Source organism: Cnephaeus nilssonii (genome assembly GCF_951640355.1).
Source record: "Cnephaeus nilssonii genome assembly, chromosome: 22".
In the NCBI taxonomy this organism is placed as follows: Eukaryota; Metazoa; Chordata; class Mammalia; order Chiroptera; family Vespertilionidae; genus Cnephaeus; species Cnephaeus nilssonii.
In genome coordinates this window covers 22,834,856-22,855,822 of record NC_137093.1, presented here as the reverse complement: position 1 = coordinate 22,855,822, position 20,967 = coordinate 22,834,856, and the positions used below count along the sequence as shown (strand labels likewise).

The window sequence follows — 20,967 nt, the reverse complement described above, 5'->3', positions numbered from 1 at the left end:
TATATGATTGACAATCTGTAGTGTAGGAGAGTCCCACAGGACATCCAAAACTGCCCCAATGGCTGCATCTGGGGGACGGAAAAGGAGGTAGGGTCCCGGGGGAACACTATTTTAGGCACTTCGGTAAGGTCTGAGTTTTCAGCAACCAACATTGTGCACTTCTGTGTTGCTTGTATGGATTTTCATTTTTTTTTAAAGATGAAGAACAAGATATCTCTGGGCAGGAGAGGAGAGCAACGGGAGCTGGTCCAAGGCCTCCCGGTCCTTAGTGAGGAAACGGATCCCCTGACAACAGCGCTGCTGGGCCCGCACACCCCGGGCGGGCATCCAAGGCCGGGCGGGCCCTCCACCCTGCAGGCTCCGCTGCCAGCAGGGCCCCGAAAAGGCATTGCAAACAGCCTCAGTGTCGCATTTCCCTGGTCTCCTCCCTCTCCCTGCGCTCCCACAATAGCCCTGGGGGTGAGGACAGGGGGATCCCCTCTCCAGAAGCACCTGTACAGAAGCCAGGGGCAGGCCCTGAGCTCATGCCCATAGGGTGCCCGGCGCGTGCTGGGTGCTTTATCTCCATTCAGCCTAGGAACAGGACTTTGAGGCAGGGATCCCTGTTTACACTGGTGGGGAAACTGAGGCTCGAGGAGGCCAAGTTCCTGCTTTACACACAGCTGGTAAGTGGCAGAGTAGAGATGTGGGTTCAGAGCCAAACTCCACCCCTAACCTTGGTTGAATCTTCATCTCATGATCTCCACTGATATAATTCTAATGTTGCATTTCCACAACATCCCTTTCCAGGTTGGACCCCTCTCTCTTTAAAAAAAAAAAAAATATATATATATATATAATGTTTTTATTGATTTTTAGAGAGAGAGGAAGGGAGAGGGATAGAGAGAGAGAAACATGATGAGAGAAGAACATCATACATTGGCTGCCTCCTGCACACCCCCCACTGGGGATTGAGCCTGCAACCCAGGCATGTGCCCTGACTGGGAATTGAACCATGACCTCCTGGTTCGTATGTTGACACTCAACCACTGAGCCACACCAGCCAGGCTGTGTGAGGGTTTTTCCTTCCATTACTGAGCATGGCGCCATGCAGGATGGAAGAGTCTGAACGTTAAAAGCCCTGAAAACAGCCTCAGGCAAAAGACAGAAGCAAACGGGAAAATAAATGCTTCCTCGGCCCTTGGACAGGACGACTCGGAAGTGGTCGATGCTGCTCCCCCGAGGCCTCCAGTGAGAATGGGGTTAGCGGCCCAGAGTGGTACCGTCATCACCTGCCTTCCCTTCCCTGCCTCCCCCCCTTCCACTCCTCTTCCAGCTCCTCTGAGGATCACCTCTTAAAACAATGCTTGCAAGAACCTGCTTCTGTGGAAACCCAGACCACAAAAGAGGGATTGCCACACGAGGGCTCACATCAGATGGCTCGTTCACACATTCAACAAGTACTTCTGGAATGTTCACAAAATGTCAAGCGGAATGCTGACCTCTGGGACACAATAATGAACTTGACCCAACACACTGGAATACAGCAGGTGCTCAATAAATGATACCCACTATTATCATTCTAGGCCGGAGGTTTCAAACTCATGGCTAAATGGAGCCAGACACTTTTATTTTTATTCACTTGGACTGAACAGAATGTCCTATTTCATGGGGAAATTACATATAAAAACCTGGCTTGTTTTTTTTCAGATTCTCTTGATAAACCGGATCTGCGGTCTCAGGACCACCATTCTCACTGGTCAAGAACCAGCAGGAAATGAGCAGCAATTGTCCCTTCAGACAAGGCATGAGCTTTCCATTAGCCACAATCCCCACCACTCCCTAGAGTCTCACCCCCAGCCTGACTCTCATTTCCTTACCCACCTGGCCCACGTAGGTTCTGAGTTTGAGACCCCTGGCCTTCACGTTTAACCAACACAGAGAAACAGCCTTCAGACTCACCTTTGGGCTGTCTCGAGTCCCCGAGTCCCGCCGACAGGGCCCCATTTTGGTTTCCTTGGCCTCCGAACTCTCCCCAGGGAGGCTGGGCCTCCCTTTGGGCTGCTCTCGCCTCCTCTCTCTGGCTTCCTGCATGATGGACAGGCCCTCTCGGATTTTGGCCGGGGCACCCTTCTCCGAAGAGGCCCTTTTGACGTCCAGCGGTGACCTGCCGTAGTGCGGGTGGTCACCCCACTGGGCCGCATGGCCCTCCTCTCCCCGCCCGGTGGATTTCCTCGGGGTCCCTTTCTTCTTGTCGGCTGGGGAGGATTTGGGCAACACCCCGGCTCCGCTGCTGGGGTCCTCCCAGGCGGCCGGGTAATCCTGACGCTTTGCACCGTGATGTTTACTCGCAAAGGCCTTGGCTTCGTCCTCAGCGGTTCCCGAGATCTTCTTCCCGGGACCCCCGGGGCCGGGAGAGGCCCCTGGCTGTTTGTCAGGAGCCCCAGGCGGCAAAGCCCACAGAGGAGAGCTGAGTTTGGGGCTCGTGGCGGCCCCCGGGGTCTCGGCCAGCTGCTTGCCAGAGGCTAGACTAGAACCGTGGCTTGTTTCAGCAAAACTGGCTTGTTTCCGGGGACCCTCATCTTCGGGCCCCTCCTTCAGGCTCCTCCGCCTCCGGTCCACCCCGCCTCGCGGGCCTGGCCACTCCTGGGCCCAGCCAGGCTCTGCGGGCGGCCCCTCCGTCCGCTCCGGAGCCTCCGGCTTCTTGTACTCGGCCATCAGGGCGTCAATGTCAAGAACGCTGGATCTGTAGCCACCTGCGACTCTGCCCGGGGACGTCTCGCTGACCCTCTCGCTCCTCCTTCTGACGAGGGGGTCCCCGGCTTTTGGGCAACTTTGGAAAGCAGGGATGGTTTGGGGAGCGCTACTGGGGGACGTCTTGCTCCCACCTTCCCTCCAGTCGTTCTGAAACCCAGTGCGGCCTTCTGGTCGCCGATGGACACATACGGCGTCTGCATCGAAGATTCTTTCGGTAGAAAGATCCAGAATCCTGTCCCCAGGAGGCGATGAAACATCTGTTGGCTTTAGAGTGTTTGAAAAGCTGGCGTTGTCACGCTCTCTGCCCTGCGCCCGGCTCCTACTGCCCACGGTCTCCGGCGGCTCTTCAGGGCTGGGAGAAACCAAGGTGGAAGTTAAAGGACGAGGCGAGGGAGGCGGAGCTGTTTTTCTAGAATGTTCCGTCAGGTTTCCGGGCCCGGGCTTAACAACAATACCCTTTGCCTTTTGAGCATCGGGGATCTGATATGTCACTGCAAAAAAGGTCGCCTTGGGTTCCCCAGACGGCCCTGGCCTCACGGCTGGGAGAGCCGGGTCCCCCTCCTGGGCCTCCACCCTGTTGCGGGATGGCTGAGGTTTCCTCACGCCTGCGCTGGGGCTCAGGTCATCGGGGTGCGGCTGCTCCCCCTCCGAAGACAGGAAGCTGAACTCCTCAAACTTCACGTCGTGGGGCAACGTCCGCCGCCTCCACTTCTCGAATCGCTGGTCCCCGGGGCTCCCCCTCCGCATCCTGACTTCAGGCTCGGGGGCCGGGGCCGGCCTCCGCTCCCCCTCCCCGGCGGCCGCCACGCGGGGCCCTTTCTGCACGAGCCCGTCAGGGGGCGGCCGCGCTCGGAGGAGGTCAGAGGGCTCATCCTTGGCTCTGGAAGGAGCGTCGGGAGGGCAGCCGCGGAGAGCAGCCCTTTCTCCCGCCGCGGCACAGCCTCCCGGCTTGTTCCTGGCCCCCTCGGGCCCCGGGCGCTGGGCCTCGCTGCTGGCGGCCTGGACGGTCCTCACACCGGTGGCCTCGGGGCCCCAGGGCCTGGCCAAACGCTCGCCGGGGACCGGAGGGCTCACTGCCGAGCCGCCGTCATCGCTGACCACCAGGGTGGCTCTGTGCCAGTTCCCGGCCGCCCCGCCTTTCCGCCTGGGGGACAGGCCACTGCCCCCAGACGTGCCCTGCGGCTCTCGGGGGTCAGGGATGGGCCCGCTGACCTCCTGCGTCCCTCGAGTTTCCCAGATCAGACTGGCCCTTTGGACGGAGCCCGCCTGACTGTCCGGCCCGCACTCCGGGTCGGCAGGGGCGACGTCGGGGGTCAGCTGCCTCCCCTTCAGCGAGAGCCGGGCCCTGCCGCCGCCGCTCCGGAGCTCCACGGCTGTCTCCTCGGGCGCCGTGGCGACAGCCTCACTGTGCGCACGCTCCCCCACTGTGTGCATGACGTCGTACTTGGGCTCAACCCTCTGTGACCTGGGAGGGTGCTCCAAGCACGTCAGGAAGGGGTGACCACTGCGTTTCTCGCCCAGAGGGGACCTTTCCGGGAGAGGCGTGTGATGCTGTTTGGGGTCCCCATTCAGGAGGGGAGTCCGTCCCACTCTCTCGGTGCTGGGGATTTCTGACCACCTCGAATTCTCTTTCTTGAGGATCGCCTTTTCTGGGGCGTCCTTCCCCAGCCACGAGGCTCTCTCGGGCCTGGGCCGGGGCTCCAAGACGTGGGTCACAGCACCAGGGGGTGTGGCCGAGGGACAGCGTCCCGACTGGTCAGCCACAGTGTGTCTCTCCACGTGATGCTCAAACACGGTGGCCCTCACGGTCTGGAAGCCTCCCTCGTCTTCTGGGGTGCTGTCCGAGGAGCTCAGGGCCCCCGCCGAGCCTGCCCCGCGACAGCTGCTGGGGACCTGGTTAGAACTGTCCTTCCGCGGCGCCTGCCTGGCCTTCTCCCGGGGCGTCCCAGGCTGCCAGGGGCTCCTTGGAGCAGGTGTTCCGTCCAGACCAGGCCCTTCCTTTTGCTGGAAAAAAAAAAGAAAAGAAAAAAGAAACTTAAAGGATTCGAAATGGAAAGGAAGAGGCTGAAATGGCTGCTACTAAAATCATAAACCATAACAATTTAAAGACGGAACCATCCGATGCGGGTGAGGATGTGGGGAAATGGACACTCTCGGACACTGTTGGAGGGAACGTAAAAGTCGTGCCGACTTCTGGACATATCTGTCATGATTTTAAACTTCTCATTTCCTTTCATCCGGCCAATTTCCTCTCAGGATTCCTTCTTCGCTCATGAGCGCAAGTCTCTGTGAGCGAGAAAGTGCAGACCGCATTGTCTGTGAAAGCCAGTGAACACAGACACCGTGAGCGCCCGTCTGAAAGGCGGCGGCTAAGACCATTCTGATCCTCCAAACGGTGGAGGAACACACAGGCCCTTGCATCCACAGGAGGGGGGCCCCCCGTCATAGCACCCAAGACACACAAAACGTCCCATCGATGGGAGAAAAGCAGCTGCAGGACAGTGTATCTTCATGATTTAAGACCATTTAAAAACAACAACAAACTGCACCTGTGTGTGTATACACAGGTAGATGGACAGTGGAGTAAAGATATAAATCAAACTGTGAGTAGGAGGAAGGAATAAGGATGAAAAATATCATCTTTTAATCCGACATACTTTGGTTCTGTTTGATTTTCATAACATGCACGTACTACTTAGTCATTTTTTAAATCTTTTTTTTTTTTCCTGTTAGAGCTAAGTCTACTTCAACAAGTTAAAAAAGAGAATTACCCATAGGACCCACCAATTAATTCCATTCCTGGGTATGTAACCCCAAGGATTAAAAGCAGGTGGTCAGGGCACATACAACACTCAAACCAATAAATGCATAGGTAAGTGGAACAACAAATCGATGTTTCTCTCTCTCTCTCTCTCTCTCTCTCTCTCCCTCCCTCTCTCTCTCCACTTCCTCTCTCTCTAAAGTTAATTTTTTTTAAAAGTTTTCTAACATATACAAAATTACAGAGATAATAATAAGTTCGCCTCAACCCACCCCCTGAATTCAATGACAATAACATTTCACCCAACTTGCTTCACTGGCTCTTCTTGCTCTTGCTCTTGTTGCCACTAGAGTATTTTGATGTGACTACAAGGAGTTTTATTTGCAATGGGCCCCAAACTGGAAACAACCCGAATGTCCATCAAAGGATGAATAGGATACACTGTGGTTGACCCATACAATGGAATACTACTCAGCAAAGAAAAGGAATGAATTATTAATACACATTCCAGTGTGACGAATCTCAACATAACTATTCTGAGTGAAAGAAGGAAAACCGAGGGGGGAAAAAAAAGAGCACTGGTCCCATGTATAGAACAATCTAGAAAATGCACACGAATCTATAGCAACAGAAAGCAGGTCAGTGATTGCTCGGAGGAGGAGGAGGAGGAGGGGGAGGAGGAGGAGGAGGGAGGGAGGGAGGGATTGCGAGGAGGACACCTGGGAGTGCTGGGTGCCGGTTATCTTGATTGTGACGACAGCATCACAGGTGTGCAGTACACATGTCGAACTCTTCACCTGCACGCTTTCCATGTGTGTTCACTGTGGGCCAGTTAAACCTCAATAAAGCTGTTTTAGAAAATTACAACTCTGCCGAAGGGCTTAACCACAACCCAGTTACACCTAGGAGTTCTTTGATGAGTTTTTTTTTTTCTTCCGAAATGAACTAAATAAAGATACTTTTTGAGCGATTTAATTGCCGGCAATTTCCCTCCTGTGGCTGCTAGGTGAAAGTCAGAGTGGAGAAGGAAGCAGGGGCCATAATTAGGGAAGTGGAGGGGGTTTCTGTGAACATTTTTTCAGCTTTATTCGTTTCTTAACAAAGCAGGCCTTCTCACAGGGGAACGCCATGTCCCTTTCCCTCTGTGCACAGAAAAAACACAGACCTGGCAATCGAGTTTGTAAAAAGCATTTAACACGAGGGAACGGGGGCTCACAGCCAGCACGCCAGAAGGGACTTGAACAGGTCTCGGCATTCAACCGTCTTACTGTTTTCGGGAGGCTCCCGATTCTTTCTGGGTCTCGAAGGTCAGAAAAGCCGTGCCAGTGAGTGTAGCTACCACACACAGTGACTCCTCACCTTTTCTCTCGGCTCCTTAGCAAGCTCGCCGCTCAGCTCCGAGCACCTCTCATACTTGACTTCACTGCTTGAAGCTGAACTTGAAAACCTGGGACAGAGATCCAGGTACAGAGAGATCCGGGTTACTAGGCTGGGTCAGCAGCCACGACTCCCCTCCATCCCACACGCCACAACCCGCTCAGGGACCCAGGGTGGAATCGGAGGTCATCAAAGCAACAGCGCCTGATTTTTGCTCTGAGAAAAGACATTTCCTGTCTGGTCACCAAACCAACAGAAAAGGGCCCAGGAGGGACGGCCTACCTTAAACACAGCATCATCGGGGTACCGGGAGCCCCAGGATGGGGGGAAGAGAGCTGGGTGCTAATGCCAGCTCTACCAACTTCCCACCAAGGGAGCTTGTGACCTCGCCTGAGCCTCTGTCTCTTCATCTATAAAATGGGGATAATTAACACCTCCCCATCGCCTTTTGTAGGGTGGAGAAGAGGCTACCTAGAGCCCTAATAGCTACCTGAGGGCGTTCAAGGAAGACCGAGGATGCCCCGGGAGGAATAATGAATGGTTGTTGTTAGCAACCACAGGCACAACAGCGGCCCGACTGCACACCGGTCACGGGACTGGACTGGGGGAATGTGTGGGGGCACGGGCCTGTCTCTGCCTCTCCGGGTGACGTTGGCCAAGTTACTGTCCCTCTCTGGGCCTGTTTCCCCACTTGGGAAGGGGAAGAGGAAGAAAGGGGAGCTCTGAGCTAGAATTTTGCCATCTCTGAAAAGTTCCTTAGAGTGGATGCCTAAAGATTAGTGTAGGGTGGGGCGGGGGGGGGGCGGGGGGGGGGCTGCAGAGGAAAGAAAGGAGAGAGAAATCAAAACTCTGAAACCTGACCCACACTTGGAGCCTCAGTTTATCCATCTGTCCAATGGGAATAATCCAAGGCACTGCAGGGAGAGGAGGCGTGTGAGGTCCCTGACATTGGTGCCCCTTTCTCTGTTATCTGAGCTCAGGGGTTCTCAGGCCCACACATGAGAATCACCCCAGAAGCTTTAAAAACTATCAAACGAGGAGCCCCTCTCCCTAGCCCCGTGGTCGGCAAACTGCGGCTCGTGAGCCACATGCGGCTCTTTGGCCCCTTGAGTGTGGCTCTTCCACAAAATACCACGGCCTGGGCGAGTCTATTTTGAAGAAGTGGCGTTAGAAGAAGTTTAAGTTTAAAAAATCTGGCTCTCCAAAGAAATTTCGATCGTTGTACTGTTGATATTTGGCTCTGTTGACGAATGAGTTTGCCGACCACTGGCCTAGACCAACTGAATCAGAATCTCGGGAGGTGGGTCGGGCACTGGTATTTTTTCTCGGTGATTCTAAATGCTGAGAGCACCGGTCTAATTCTGGCCCAGCTGGCTGCCCTAGTTCCCAGGGCTGGGAGGGCAGTCTGCCCAGAGGTCCTGCCCCCTGGACGCTCCATCCCCGACAGAGTATGTCAGTGGCATGCATGTCATTACTGAGCTAGTGGGCACGCCCAGTGGCATCTCCCTGTTGTAACCAAGAAGCCATTTGTGGGAAAACAAAGGCACAAGAGATTATCAGAGGCCGGGAGAACTTAGAAAAGGAGGACTAACAGGGTTAGTAACATCACTTAAAGCTACAATGCCCTGAGGGCTTCCCATGGGCAGAGTGATCTTGACCCAAGTTATCTTGACCCGTCTGGTTTTATTTTGCCGGCCACTCGTGGGGGTTTCGGCCATACATTAGGTGAGCACAGACTTTAGGAGAAGAAAGCTTAGCTATGGAGACAGGCGGAGCTGGAATACATCGACTTCCTCACGGTACTTCGCCTTTCCTACCCCAATCTGTGAAATGGGCACAATGTCTCCCCAGTGCAAAGATGAGAAGAGACAAGAAAACCGAGCTCCTGGCCCCACTGCTGGCACACCCCTCATCTGAGAAATGGCAACTAACGCCGCTTCCTCTTGAGGCTCCGGGTGAACGCAGAGAGGAGGTGTGAGGTGCCCAGCACGGAGCCTGGCGCCTGCAGTGCCTCATCCCAGGGGGGCCCCTGGTGGGCGGTCTGAGGCAGCTCAGGGACAGAGTGAACCCCATGAGACGTTCCCACTCACAGTTTGGTCATATCCGCCGACAGTGGCCGAGCCTGGAACGCCCTCCTCCTGACCTCCGGCTTGACCTTGGAGTTCTCGGTGGCCCAGCCTCTGATCCGATCCTGGACGCTCAGTCCCGCTTTCTCGGGCTCCGGAGCAGCCGATGGGGACTCGGGGGTGGCCGGCGGGGGTTCAGACCCCACTGCCAAGGCCAAGGCGTTCTCCTCCCCGAACAGGCTGAGGCGCTTCTTGACGCTGCCCCTGGAGACCCACTCTCCCCGGGGCCGGATTTCCCCGTCGGACGCTCTGCTCTTGACCTCCGCCGTCTCTCGGCCTTTGCCCGGCCTGGGCGAAGGGGACTCGGGAGCCTTCTCTGGCTCTGTGTCCAGCCTGGCTTTCTCTCCCCCGGGCTTCTGGTCGTCTGTGGGGGGGACCCTGGCTGAGCCCCCCGCGGTTCTGAGGCTGCCCAGCTCGGCCTGCTTAAGGAGCAATTTCTCCTTCCGTTCGCGGATCTTCTTGGCCACCTCCAGGAAGTCGGAGTCTGCGTCAGGGAGGGGAGCCCCTGCTTTGACCGGACTCTCCCCGTCCACGGGGGGCTCTGGGGGGGGCCTCTCGGGCCCCCTGTGCTGGCTGGGGGGACCTGCGGCGGCCTCGCCCGCGGCCTTCCTCAGCAAGGCCTCTCTGCTCTCAAACGGCGCCGTGAGGTCCATGGACAGAGGCCGGGGCCTCCGCACCCACGTCTTCTCGGGCGGGGTGGGGGGTGCTCTCCCCCCCGCGGCCGCCCCGCCCGGGCCCAGCCGCTGCGGCTGAATGGAGTCCGTGAAAATAGCGGACACGGGCCTTCTCTTGGGGCGAGGCCGGGGCTCCCCCGCGGCGCTGCCCGCGTCCTCCCCGCCGCTGGCCTTGGAGGGGGGCTCCCCGGGGCCTGCGTCCTCTCGGGTGGCGGCCGGCCTGGTGTCCTGGGACAGGGAGGCCGGCCGGGGAAGGGTCCCCCCAGGCCTCCGGGCAGGCAGGGCGGGCTTGGCGGCCACTTCAGGCCTCGAGCCCGAGGGGGACTCCTGAGACACGGCCGCCTTGGCCTCGGGGGCCCCCTCACCGAGCCCCTTCCCCAGGGCAGGGCCAGCTTTGGTGGTTTCGAAGAGGATCAGGGCGCTGGCGCTGGGCCGCAGGAACGCGGCCTTGGGGAACAGGGACGAGCCTCTCCGCAGGCCCTCGTCGCCCGCCTCCTGCCCCCCCAGGCTGGGCATCTTCTCGCCCAGGTCCTTGGCCGCCGCGGCCTGGGACGACCCACCGGAGGGAGAGGGCCTGGCCGGGCCGGGCCCCGGGGACTTCACGGCCGGGGTCCGCTCCTTGAAGAAGGGCTTGGGGGCCAGTCTGGGCAGAGGGAGCAGGCGCGCGGGGCTCCGGAGGGGGCTCTTTCCTTCCAAGAGCCGCGCCGAGGGGGCCCCAGAGGTGTCGCCCGCCTGGCGGAAGTAGGTCCGCGTCAGGGTCTCCTCCTTGGCGATCTCCCCGAGGCCTGGCACTCCTGGCAGGGGCGTGATGGAGCCGACCTCCACCCGCGTCACCATGGTTACGGTTGTGGATCCATGGGGATTCAAAACATCCGAAATGGAGAAGCCACTGCTAAAACAAAAAAAAAAAGGGGGGAAATTTTAAATGCAGCCAGCGTCCGGTCGAAGCAGCCGGAGCCCCGAGTTCTGGACAACAACACCCCACGGACTTCGCCGGACACGCCTGGGCCAGTCCCTCCATCCCTCTGAACCCGGGCTGTTTCTGAAGTTCCTTCCTGATCAAAGGGCGGGGGGGGGGGGGGGGGGGGGGGGGAAGGCGCCAACATTCTCCAGGACTTTCCTGACTCAGCTCAAGTCAAGGTACGGAGGGCTTATCTCTGCTGTGCAGATAAGGAAATCGGCTCAGAGAGGCCCAGCGACCGGCCTGAAGTCGCTCAGGAAGCAAGAAGCGTAGTCGGGATGCCACACTCACCCTGCACGCTCCCAGCATCAGCCCCCGTGACAGCCCCCCGGTCTCCTGTCACTGTTTTCCCACTTCAGAGCCTGCCCACGGGGCCTCAGGCACCCCAGCTGAGCCCCTCACGAGCCTGTGCGGGCGCCACGCTCAGAGAGGGTCAGTGGCCAGCCCCAACTCACACAGTTGCCCAAAGCCAGAGCCCCTGAGGTCAAAGGGCGGGTGAATGGCCCGCAGAACCTGAGCCGCAGCCCCCGACCCCACCGGCCTGCCTTTTATCTTCCCCTCCCCCACCCTTCCAGATGCCTTCCGCAAAGCCACCTTGACTGGCCGCTCACCGACGGTGGTCATTTGCCTTTGGGTTCCTTTCTACTGGATGCCTACTCCTCGCTGGCTGTCTTCATCGTCTCAGCGAGAGGAACAGCTAATGGCGAGGGTATACATGCCACGACTGAGAAATCTTATCACCCTCACCACCCTGCGAGGCGGGTACGGTGATGACCCGACCTCCTTTGTGGCTCGGGCACAGCCCCTGGTCCATCCAGCTCTGTATGACCTGCTCTCTCCGAGCAGGAGCCCTCTCCTCTGGTTAATCCTCCGACAGCCCCAAGGGCCAGGTAGGGTCGGTATCTCCATGACAGAGAGAAAGGGAAAGGGACCAGAGAGGCCGTCTGACCTGCCCACATCACACAGCTGAAACCTGGCCTCGGGTCCCCAATCCATCCAACTCTGCCTTTCTGAAAAATCACGTTGTATTCCTTTCTGGTCTTACCAAGTGCCAGAGGAGTCACCGTTCTTGATTCCTGCCCCCACCCTGTCCCCACCGTCACACCAGTGTCCCCGTTCCCCGAAAAACTGCCCCCAGCCTGCCCCCACCGGGGTGGACTAACATTGGAGGGTGTTTCCGTTCGATGCAAGCCTCCCGCTCCACGCCCGCCCGAGGCCCCGCACGGCTGCCCCGGCTCTGACGCACTCGGCAGCCGGCGGGAGAGAAAGGCAGACAGATTTTGACATTTTCTCTTCCTTACGCGCTCGATGGTGCTAACAGATTCCTTCTCCCCAAACCAGAAAAACGCTGTCTAGACACGTCAGAAGCAGAAGAGAGGGGACAGAGATGGAGAATCGGGGGATCTGGCAGAGGGAGAATTCTACCAGCAGTGACACCGGGGGGTCCTGCCCACAGTCTGGGCTGCTCACCTCCAGAGCCAGCCCCCGTGACCTCTGGCAACCCTGCTCAGGGTCACAGACACAGCCCGAACATGAGACGCGGCAATAACAGGGCTCCGAGGACAGAGACAAAATTCCCGACAGACCTCGCAGGCACCCTCCACCCCCTGGACGCTCCAGCCCCACTTACCCGAGCAGGCAGGCCCTGGCAGGGGATGTGTGACTGCCAGAGAAAGCCAATGGTGTCACATCTCATCGCCAGCAGGGCCGTCCCCACACTCCCATGGCAGGAGCCCGGGTTGGGGGGCGGGGGGCACCAGGGGGAGGAGAGGAAAGACTGAATTTCCGCAGGACTGGGGAGACAGGGACGGCAGCCCCGGTTCCAGCGATGTGTGCGCAGACGGTACAAAAGCTCTGGAGCTCCAACTGCGTCCGCTGGCATCTCCCCCAGCCTGTCAAACTCACGCTCCTTCCGGCTTTTCAATGTCGCAGCCTTACATATACATGCGCATAAACAGTGCCGAGTCCACGGTAGGTGATCAGTAAAAATCGCCCCTGTTCCTCTGATGCGTGTTTATTGAGCACCTACTGTGTGCACAGAGGTGAACAAGAAATATCCCCAGCTTTCAGGGAACTCACAGTCTTGTGTGGGAAACACACACATGCAAGGGGCCGTAAGCATCCATCCCGGTCCATAAAGGGGTACCTGGGAGCACAGGGCGAGGAGGATTAACCGCCTAGAGTTGGCGGTGGTGGTTCTGGAGGCTTCCTCGGCTCAGTGGAGGTGACTCCCGAGCACGCAGGTGCTGGCTGACTTGGGAGCTGCTTCTCCTGGTTCCCCTGCTCAGTAGTGTTTGTACGTTGCATCTCTTGGTGGTTCTCAGATGCTGCCTCAGGGCCTTTGCACATGCTGTGCCTGCTCTCTGAGAGACCCCTCTTGCGCAGGCACAGGCCCACCCCTGAGATCACAGCTCAGGCATCCCTGTCCCTCTTCAACCTAGTACAATCTCCTTCTTATATGTCCACGGAGCCCCACAGATACTCGGCAGGCTTCATCATAGCTACACAGTTACATTTCATAGTGCATTAGTTCCCGGGTAAGCCCCCAGAGGGCACCCTGAGTCCCCTGTAGTCAGCACAGTGGCCTGGCATATCACAACACCAATTACCTAGTTACTGAGTGTGCGAGAGAGAGAAACATCGATGTGAGAGTGAAACATCGACTGGCTGCCTCCTGCAGCACACCCCCTACCAGGGATCGAGCCTGCAATCTGTCGGTGCACAGAACGACACCCAGTCAACTGAGACACAGGCCAGGGCGAGCCTTCTCTTTTTTAATCATCATGGAGGTTGCCCTGGGGGACAGACCGGGAGCAAGGCTGACCTGGGAGGTCAGGAGGCTACACTAGACCTCCTGACAGAGGATGTCAGTCAGACCTCAAGCAGACCTGGAGCAGAGGGTGGTGATGGGTTTATCTCTGCTTTTGCTAAACCTGCCAAGTCCACAGGCTTGATTTCACTGAACTGATTTGCAAAATTTAAAATTCCATTTCCTATGATTTCATGCAGCGAAAACCATTTTTTTTTCCCCTGGGAACTGAGTCACCAAGACCAATAGCTGCTGAAATTAGGCAGGTGTCTCTCAAGGGCATTCATTCATTCGTCCATCCTTCTGACCTTCCTTCCACAAACTGGGCTCTGGGCTCGGTGCTGGGGGTGCAGCCACGGAACTCAAAGTCTCCGGGGAAATCCGAGAGAACGGCACCGGGAGGAGGCCAGAGAAGCGCTTCCATTCAAAACCCAACAGTTTGGCAGCTTTTCCGCTCGGATTCAGAGGCGTTGATTCATTCTAACAGCTGTTGCCAATTCTTCATAATTATACCCTCAAACCCGATCTGGGAGCTCACCAGTCATTCACTCAGCCATCTCTGGGTGCTGTTCCCTGGGAATGCCACCATCTGGTGAGGGGTGCGAGCCAGTCCTGACACCCTGCAGCGTCTTCCGGAATGTGACCTGGCCTCCCAAGTCTGCATCTGTGTGGGGCACTGCGCAAAGGGCCACGTGCATGCCCGGGGCCTCCCAGAGGAGCCAGGATGCAGAAAACGCGTGTGGTTCACCCATCCACAGGCCCCAGATGGAAACAGCCCAATGCCTCACGTCACTGGAATGCAGGCATCCTCTCTTCTCCATCCCCATGGCTGCTTCCTTCGCTCATTCGTTCCCTGAGCACCCACTGTGGACTGAGTTCTGGGGACACATATCCAGAAAGTCTTGTCCCTGTGGAGCTGATAGTCAAGAAAAGGGGAGCAGGCCCTGGCCAACGACACACCAAGGTTGCAGGTTTGATCCCCGATCAGGGCACATATTAAGAAGCAACCAATGAATGCACAGCTAAGTGGAACAACAAATCAACTCTCTCTCTCTCTCTCTCTCTCTCTCCCTCTCTCTCTCTCTCCCCCTCCCTCCCTCCTTCCCTCCCTCTCTTTCTTCCTCTCTCTCAAATCAATAATTAAACAAAATTTGTCTAAAAGAAGAGGGGAACAGACAATGAACATAAATAAGCAAGATGTACAGAATGTTAGATCAATGACAACAAAGGAGAGAGTGGCCAGAGAAAACTTCACTGAGAAGAGACTTTTAAAATCCGCCTTTCCGCTGACATGCCTCCAATCTACTCTCCTAGCCGCAGCCAGAGCGGATCTGATAGGCGAGCACCACCACGTCACCCCCCTGCGCCAAGCCCATGCAGTCTCCCCACCGACCTCTGGATAAAGATCAAACTCCCTCCCTGAGGCCCGGCGGGATCTGGCTCTTCATCTCACCAGCTTCAGTCTAACGATCGACACCTCCCATCCATCCGTCTGTCTATCCGTCTGTCTGCCTCTCAGATGCTCTCACATTCTTACTTCAGCACAATGAACCCCAGACAAGTCACAAGACACGCTTTCAAGCCTCCACACTGCCATTTCCTACGACCTGGCTGATCTCCAGCCATCCCTCAATTTTCAGCTCCAAGCTGCCACCTCCTCCAGGAAGCCCTCCCTGATGCCCCAGGGCAGGTTCAGGTGACTCCGGGGAGCCTGGTATCAAACTCCTGGTACTTCTCCCTCGCCCAGCGCTGAGGGCACACCTGGTAACTGCCTCTGTTTCCTCCACTGGACTGGGAGCTCCTGGCCAGGAGGGACCTGGGTCCAGTTCACGGCTGTATTCCCAGGGTCTGACCACCACACTGGACATAAAAATCAGTGTGCAAAAAATACGTGAAGGGAGAGCATCCTTGAGAGAGGGAAATAATAATATCCAATGCAGGCGTGGGTGTGGAGAAATTGATATGCTCATCTGCTCCCCGGGCCAATGTAAGCCATAAAAACAATTTGGCGATATTCACTTCCAACTAATATTTTTTGAGTCAGGCACCATACCAAGGGACTCTGTGCACCTTCTGCCTTCTCCCGTTTAACTCTCTCAACAACCTCGTGCCTTTCAAATTATTACCATTCTACAGATGAGGAAAACGCAGTTCAGGACATGAGCCAGATCCCACGCTAGTGGAAAGCAGAGCCAGCGTTCAATACTTCTGACTCATATCAACTGGTTTTCCCCCAATCTACCCCACCCCCAAACTGCTTCCCCCCCCCCCCCCCCCCCCTTTTCTCTCCCTTGGTCCAGGTGCAGCTGCTGGTCCGCAGCAGGAAGAACATTACAACTTATCTTTACGCCTGCCTCTACCTAAACATCCGCCTTTTCAATGTTCCTGGGCCTGTTCCTTCCTGCTATTGGTGCTATTTCTGAACTGGATGAAGCACTCCCTGAAACCATTCATCAGGCTGTCCTCTGTTTGTTTGTTTTCGCCTAGATCAGGGAGGGGCAAACTGTAGTCTGCCAGCCACATCCGGCCCTCTGCCTGTTTTTGTAAATAAAGTTTTATTGGAACACAGCCCACTTATTTACATACGTGATCTACCGGCTTCTTCCTAGGCCTGAAGACAGAGTTGAGTAGTTGCCTCAGAAGCTGTTTAGCCCAGAAAGCCTACCATCGTCACTAGTCGGCCCGTTGCAGAAAGGGTTTGGGGACACCGCCTCTGGACTGTGGAAAACTCAGTCCCCTGAGAAAGTGGACAAGGATGTGACATTTCCCTATTTATTTGTTTGTTTTTAAAATCCTCACCAAGGATATTTTGTCCATTGATCTTTAGAAAGAGAGTGGAAAGGAGGGAGGAGGAAGAGAAAGAGAGAGGAGAGGGAGAGAGAAAGGGAGAGGGAGAGGGAGAGAGAAAGGGAGAGGGAGAGGTAGAGGTAGAGGGAGAGGGAGAGGGAGAGGGAGAGGGAGAGGGAGAGAGGGGGGAGAGGGAGAGAGAGAGAGAGAGAGAGAGAGAGAGAGAGAGAGAGAGATCAACTGGTTGCCTCCCACACCTGCCCCGAGGGGCTTGAACCTGCAACCTAGGTACTAGCCCTTGACCAGTAATCGAACCCTCGACCCTTAGGTCTGCAGGCCAATGCTCTAACCCAGTGGTTGGCAAAATCATTAGTCAACAGAGCTGCGGTTTGCCGAACACTGCTCTAACCACTGAAGAACACCGGCCAGGGTGACATTCCCCTCCTTAAACCATCCAAAGCTCTCCCACCATTCTGGCTGGGGCCCAGCCCTCCACCAGATCTCCTCAGACGTCCCACACGCTAACCGCAGGAAATTTAAAAATGCACACGAGCAAACATGTTTGGCACAGCCCGAGACCTGGCATTCCGATGCCCATCGACGTGTGCATTTCCAATGTCAACGGGAACTTTTGGTCAAAAGAAAAATGAAATCAGATCGTGCATGTTCTTCAGGAACTTGCCTTTTTTTGGTTGTTTAATGTCAAAATGGGTCCTGGACATCTCTCACATCCCGCGCTGCACGACCTACACAGCCGCTGCTAGTGCTTCTGTGGTGCTCTGTGCACGCGCTCATCATCAGATAACCCACCCCCACCACTGGACCGCTAGGCTGTCCCCAATCCCTGGCCATTAAAACCTGCAGGACACCCACATGCACTAAATTGTTGCCTCGAAGCGGGCAGGCTGGTTCGAGGGGTGCACAGCTTTTTTAGAGCTTTTGGTAGATGCAGAATGGACCTGCATACCTAAGGGAAACATCCCCTGCTGACTTCATTCAAAGCTTGGAGGTCAGGGTTCTCCGCCTCTCCCTGGGGCAGACCCAATAAAGATGTCTAATGAGCCATCAACCAGGGCCCCACCCCGGCTGGCCATGCCCTCACTGGCAACTTCACTGGTTCTTGTTTATGGCAGAATCATCACACACTTGATTGTTAGGGCAATTAGAACTGCTCACAGAGAGTCTGGGTCAAGCCCGGAGGCCATGTCCGGCCTGGCCGTGGACGAGGGGCTAGGAAGGAAGACCCAGCCCGGAATAGCAGAGGAAATTCAATCTCAAAGCTCAATTCAACGCAGCACGCAGCACAATGCCGGATTCAGAAAAATGGGAGACAACGCGCTCCCTCTTTAGGGAGGCTGAGGAGTGCATATTGCATTTCAGAAGAAAAAAAAAAAAAAATTCGTTCCCTCAAAGTACAAATAGATTACTGAAGGAATTTGCTTCTTTTGGCCAGAGAGCTGGCTTATGTGAAAAGCTCAAACTCTGGGAAGGTCTGGTCATGATGCTCCTCGCTCTAAAATAAATGGCTCCCATTGTCCGTTGCCTTGGACAAGGTCAAGACCACCCCCAAACTAGTTAACCTACTCTATACTGCAGGCCCTGCCTATACTCACAAATTCCCAAAGGGTTCCAGGACTCGAGTGTCTTTTTCACTTATTCCTTCTCCATGAGAGCCCTTTATCTACAGCACAATTTCCATTTGCCCAAATCCCACCCATCCTTTTAGAACCCTGTTAAGGGACACCTCCTCCAGGAAGCCTACACTGATTGCCTTCCAACCTTCCTTGGTCATGTTACCTGATTATAATGCCTCGTATCAGAAATAAACCTGCGGCTCTCCCCCTTGCAAGATTTACAGTCTCCCCTCCCCAGTCCACCCAGGGCACAGACCCTGCCATTCAGGGTTCCCCTTCCTAGAACCTCCTTAATGCCTGGCACATGGAAGGCAGAATAGGAGAGTGCGGGGTTCCCCCGAAGCGGGAGGCAGCCCCTGTGGGACATGAGATGGTTTGGGGCAGTGGTCGGCAAACTCATTAGTCAACAGAGCGGCGAGCTGCATGTGGCTCGCGAGCCGCAGTTTGCTGACCTCTGGTTTGGGGTAACACTTAGGATGCTTTGATGCCCACACAGCATTGAGCTTCTGTGAATGACGTTCTGTGAAAGCTGCTTCCTTTCTGAGTCTCAGGGGAGCCTTCTCATGCAGTCCCCGAGATGGTCTCTGTTTGGTCCGCCTTGGACACCCACATCTGCATTATCTCCCAATTTAACAACGAGCAGACGGACAACCCCAAGCTCAGACCATCAGCTAGAGCAGCAGGTTTTAAAACATAATTTTATTTTCATTGCATTTAATTTTACCGTTATTTTTTATTTAAGATAAGTGACACTGGCTTACTATTTACAATACAGTTTCTCATAGGTTATTTTATTTTATGTTTATTTATTTATTTTTTTGTCTCCATAGGTTATTTTAAAATTGTATTTGACTTTTGAAAAAGTGAACAGTTTAGCCCTGACCGGTTTGGCTCAGTGGATAGAGCGTCGGCCTGCGGACTGAAAGGTCCCAGGTTCGATTCCGGTCAAGGGCATGTACCTTGGTTGTGGGCACATCCCCAGTAGGAGGCAGCTGATCGATGTTTCTCTCTCATCGATATTTCTAACTCTCTATCTTTCTCCCTTCCTCTCTGTAAAAAATCAATAAAATATATTTTTTAAAAAAGAAAAAGAAAAAGTGAACAGTTTAAAAATAAAATAATGGTACAGAGGTTATGGAAATCACTGGTAAAGTGGAGTCAAAAACTGCAGGTGCAGGCTCTCTAGAAGCTTCCCTTCTTAAAGCGAGGGCAGAGACAAGCTTTCCTAGCCTCCTTCGCAGCTAGAAGGGGCCATGCGATCCAGTTCTGACCAAAGAGACATACCAGTCAAGAGAAATGGCCAGAAAACTTCTTGGGAGGCTTTTGCTAGCTGGTAAAACAGGCAGGTGCAGCTTGCAGCGCTCCCTCTCCTTCTTCCTACCTGGAACAAAGATGTGATGCCCGGAGCCCTGGCAACCATCTTGGGACCATGAGGTAATAAGGGCTACTTTAAGGGTAGTGGCATGGAAATGATATTGATGACATAGCTGAGCCACTGTACTAACTTTGAACCACTCTCCTCTGGATTTTTGTTGTTGTTGTGTTGTGTAAAAGGATAACAATGTACTATTTAAGCCATTGTTAGATAGTTTTCTATTACAGAAAGGCAAAACCGTTCCTATCCAACACAGGGAGCTTGGTACAAACTGGGTAAGTGGGCAAATCTAAGTCACCGGAGTGAATATAGTGCTTCTGACAAGCCTCTTCACCTCTGAACGCTCGTTTTTTCCATGGGTAAATTAAGTTCAATGAGACCTACCTCAAAGGACTCTTAGGATGAAAGGAGACGGCATATATAAAACACCTATCAGTAGACTTGGTACATAGTAGGTTTCTGCAAAGGCATAAATGAATGAGTGAAGAAATAAACAGACCATGAAGCCTACAGGAGGGATTTGTGGGTTGGTGGAAAATTTGTTTTTTTTGGGGAGGGGCAGGATTCAAATTCTTTAAGACCTAAAGAAACAGCTGTGTGGTGAAGAAATCTGGGGGAGACAGTGATTCAGGGGAGGCCACCCTTCGCTATGCTCAAATTGTACCCATTTCACAGCTGGGGAGAGAGAAAGTCAGGGCGACTGGCTAAGTGGATACTCTCTGCAAGGCTGCCTATGATCCAATATCCGCCTGTCATCTACACAAGCTTTGAGGAAAATCGGGAAGGGGGGAGGGAAGTGCCAAAGAATATAAACCTCAAACAGCACCCCCCAAACCAGGGTGCAAGAAAAGCCTACAGGATGATGGAGACTGAACCCATGTCCCCGAGATGTGACAGGCTCAGGTTGCTGCCCAGTCCCCGCCCCACCCCCACCAGCCATCCCCATTTGCACGCTGTCGTGGCACTCAACCTGCAGGACAGGTGACGTGGCCTCTCCTGGCTTTCCCAGGAGGATAACTGTGCCTCCCACGCCCTTCAGGCAACCAGTTCCTCCTGGACCAGCTTCCAGCACCTCGTAAACCTGTCAGGGCCTGGCCTGGCAGCCTCAGGGCATGACAGACAGGCCCTGCTCTTGGCCCAGAACCCAGGCCGGCCTCTGCTGGAGATATGTACCCAGCCCCACCGCCAGAAGGAGACCCCACTGAGCTGTTCCAAGTCTATTCGATTGCTTTGTCTTCCCACCTATTAAGTGCGGGGCCCTCGGAAAGCCTGGTATTAATAATTACCATCATCAGATCACTAGCTGAGCCCTGATTTTGTGCCAAATGGCACACTAAATGGGTTTCCCCCATTTAATCCACCCTCTGCGGTGGGTCATAGGGTTAGACCCACCTGATGGGTACAGATTAAGGCCTGGGGAGGTTTAGCAATCTGCCCAAGGGGTGGAGCCACGCTCCCCATCCCACCCTATGAATCCTGGCAGCATCAAGAGTTGCTGTGTTATTCGTTGCTACCGTGGACTGGGCACTGTGCCGGGCGCTCTACCTTTAATTAAATCAATTTAATTTAATTCATTGAAGGGATTACTTTCTTTCAATCTGTTCAACAAATGACTTTCTGGGGTTGAGAATATTATTATCCCCATTTTAGAGGTTGGTAAACTGAGGTTTCAGGAGGTCAAGACTGAACTGAACCATAAGTTATTTACCCGCTGGAAGGAGTCATGA

At 55.0% G+C, this 20,967-nt stretch overlaps 1 protein-coding gene across 3 annotated transcripts in view; it reads right to left on the bottom strand.

Annotated features, from left to right (window-relative positions):
- The window catches only part of KIAA1671, a 142,197-nt gene that overhangs the window by 84,281 nt on the left and 36,949 nt on the right, over positions 1-20,967 (bottom strand). For 2 of the 3 annotated variants that reach the window (XM_079762599.1, XM_079762601.1), the window contains exons 2-4: positions 8,965-10,566; positions 6,857-6,944; positions 1,942-4,740 (exon numbers count right to left, since the gene is read on the bottom strand). In XM_079762599.1, coding sequence (XP_079618725.1) covers positions 1,942-4,740; positions 6,857-6,944; positions 8,965-10,511 — 4,434 coding nt within the window. In that variant the 5' untranslated portion in view covers positions 10,512-10,566. The remainder of the gene's footprint in view (positions 1-1,941; positions 4,741-6,856; positions 6,945-8,964; positions 10,567-20,967) is intronic. The other variant, XM_079762600.1, reaches the window with a different exon arrangement.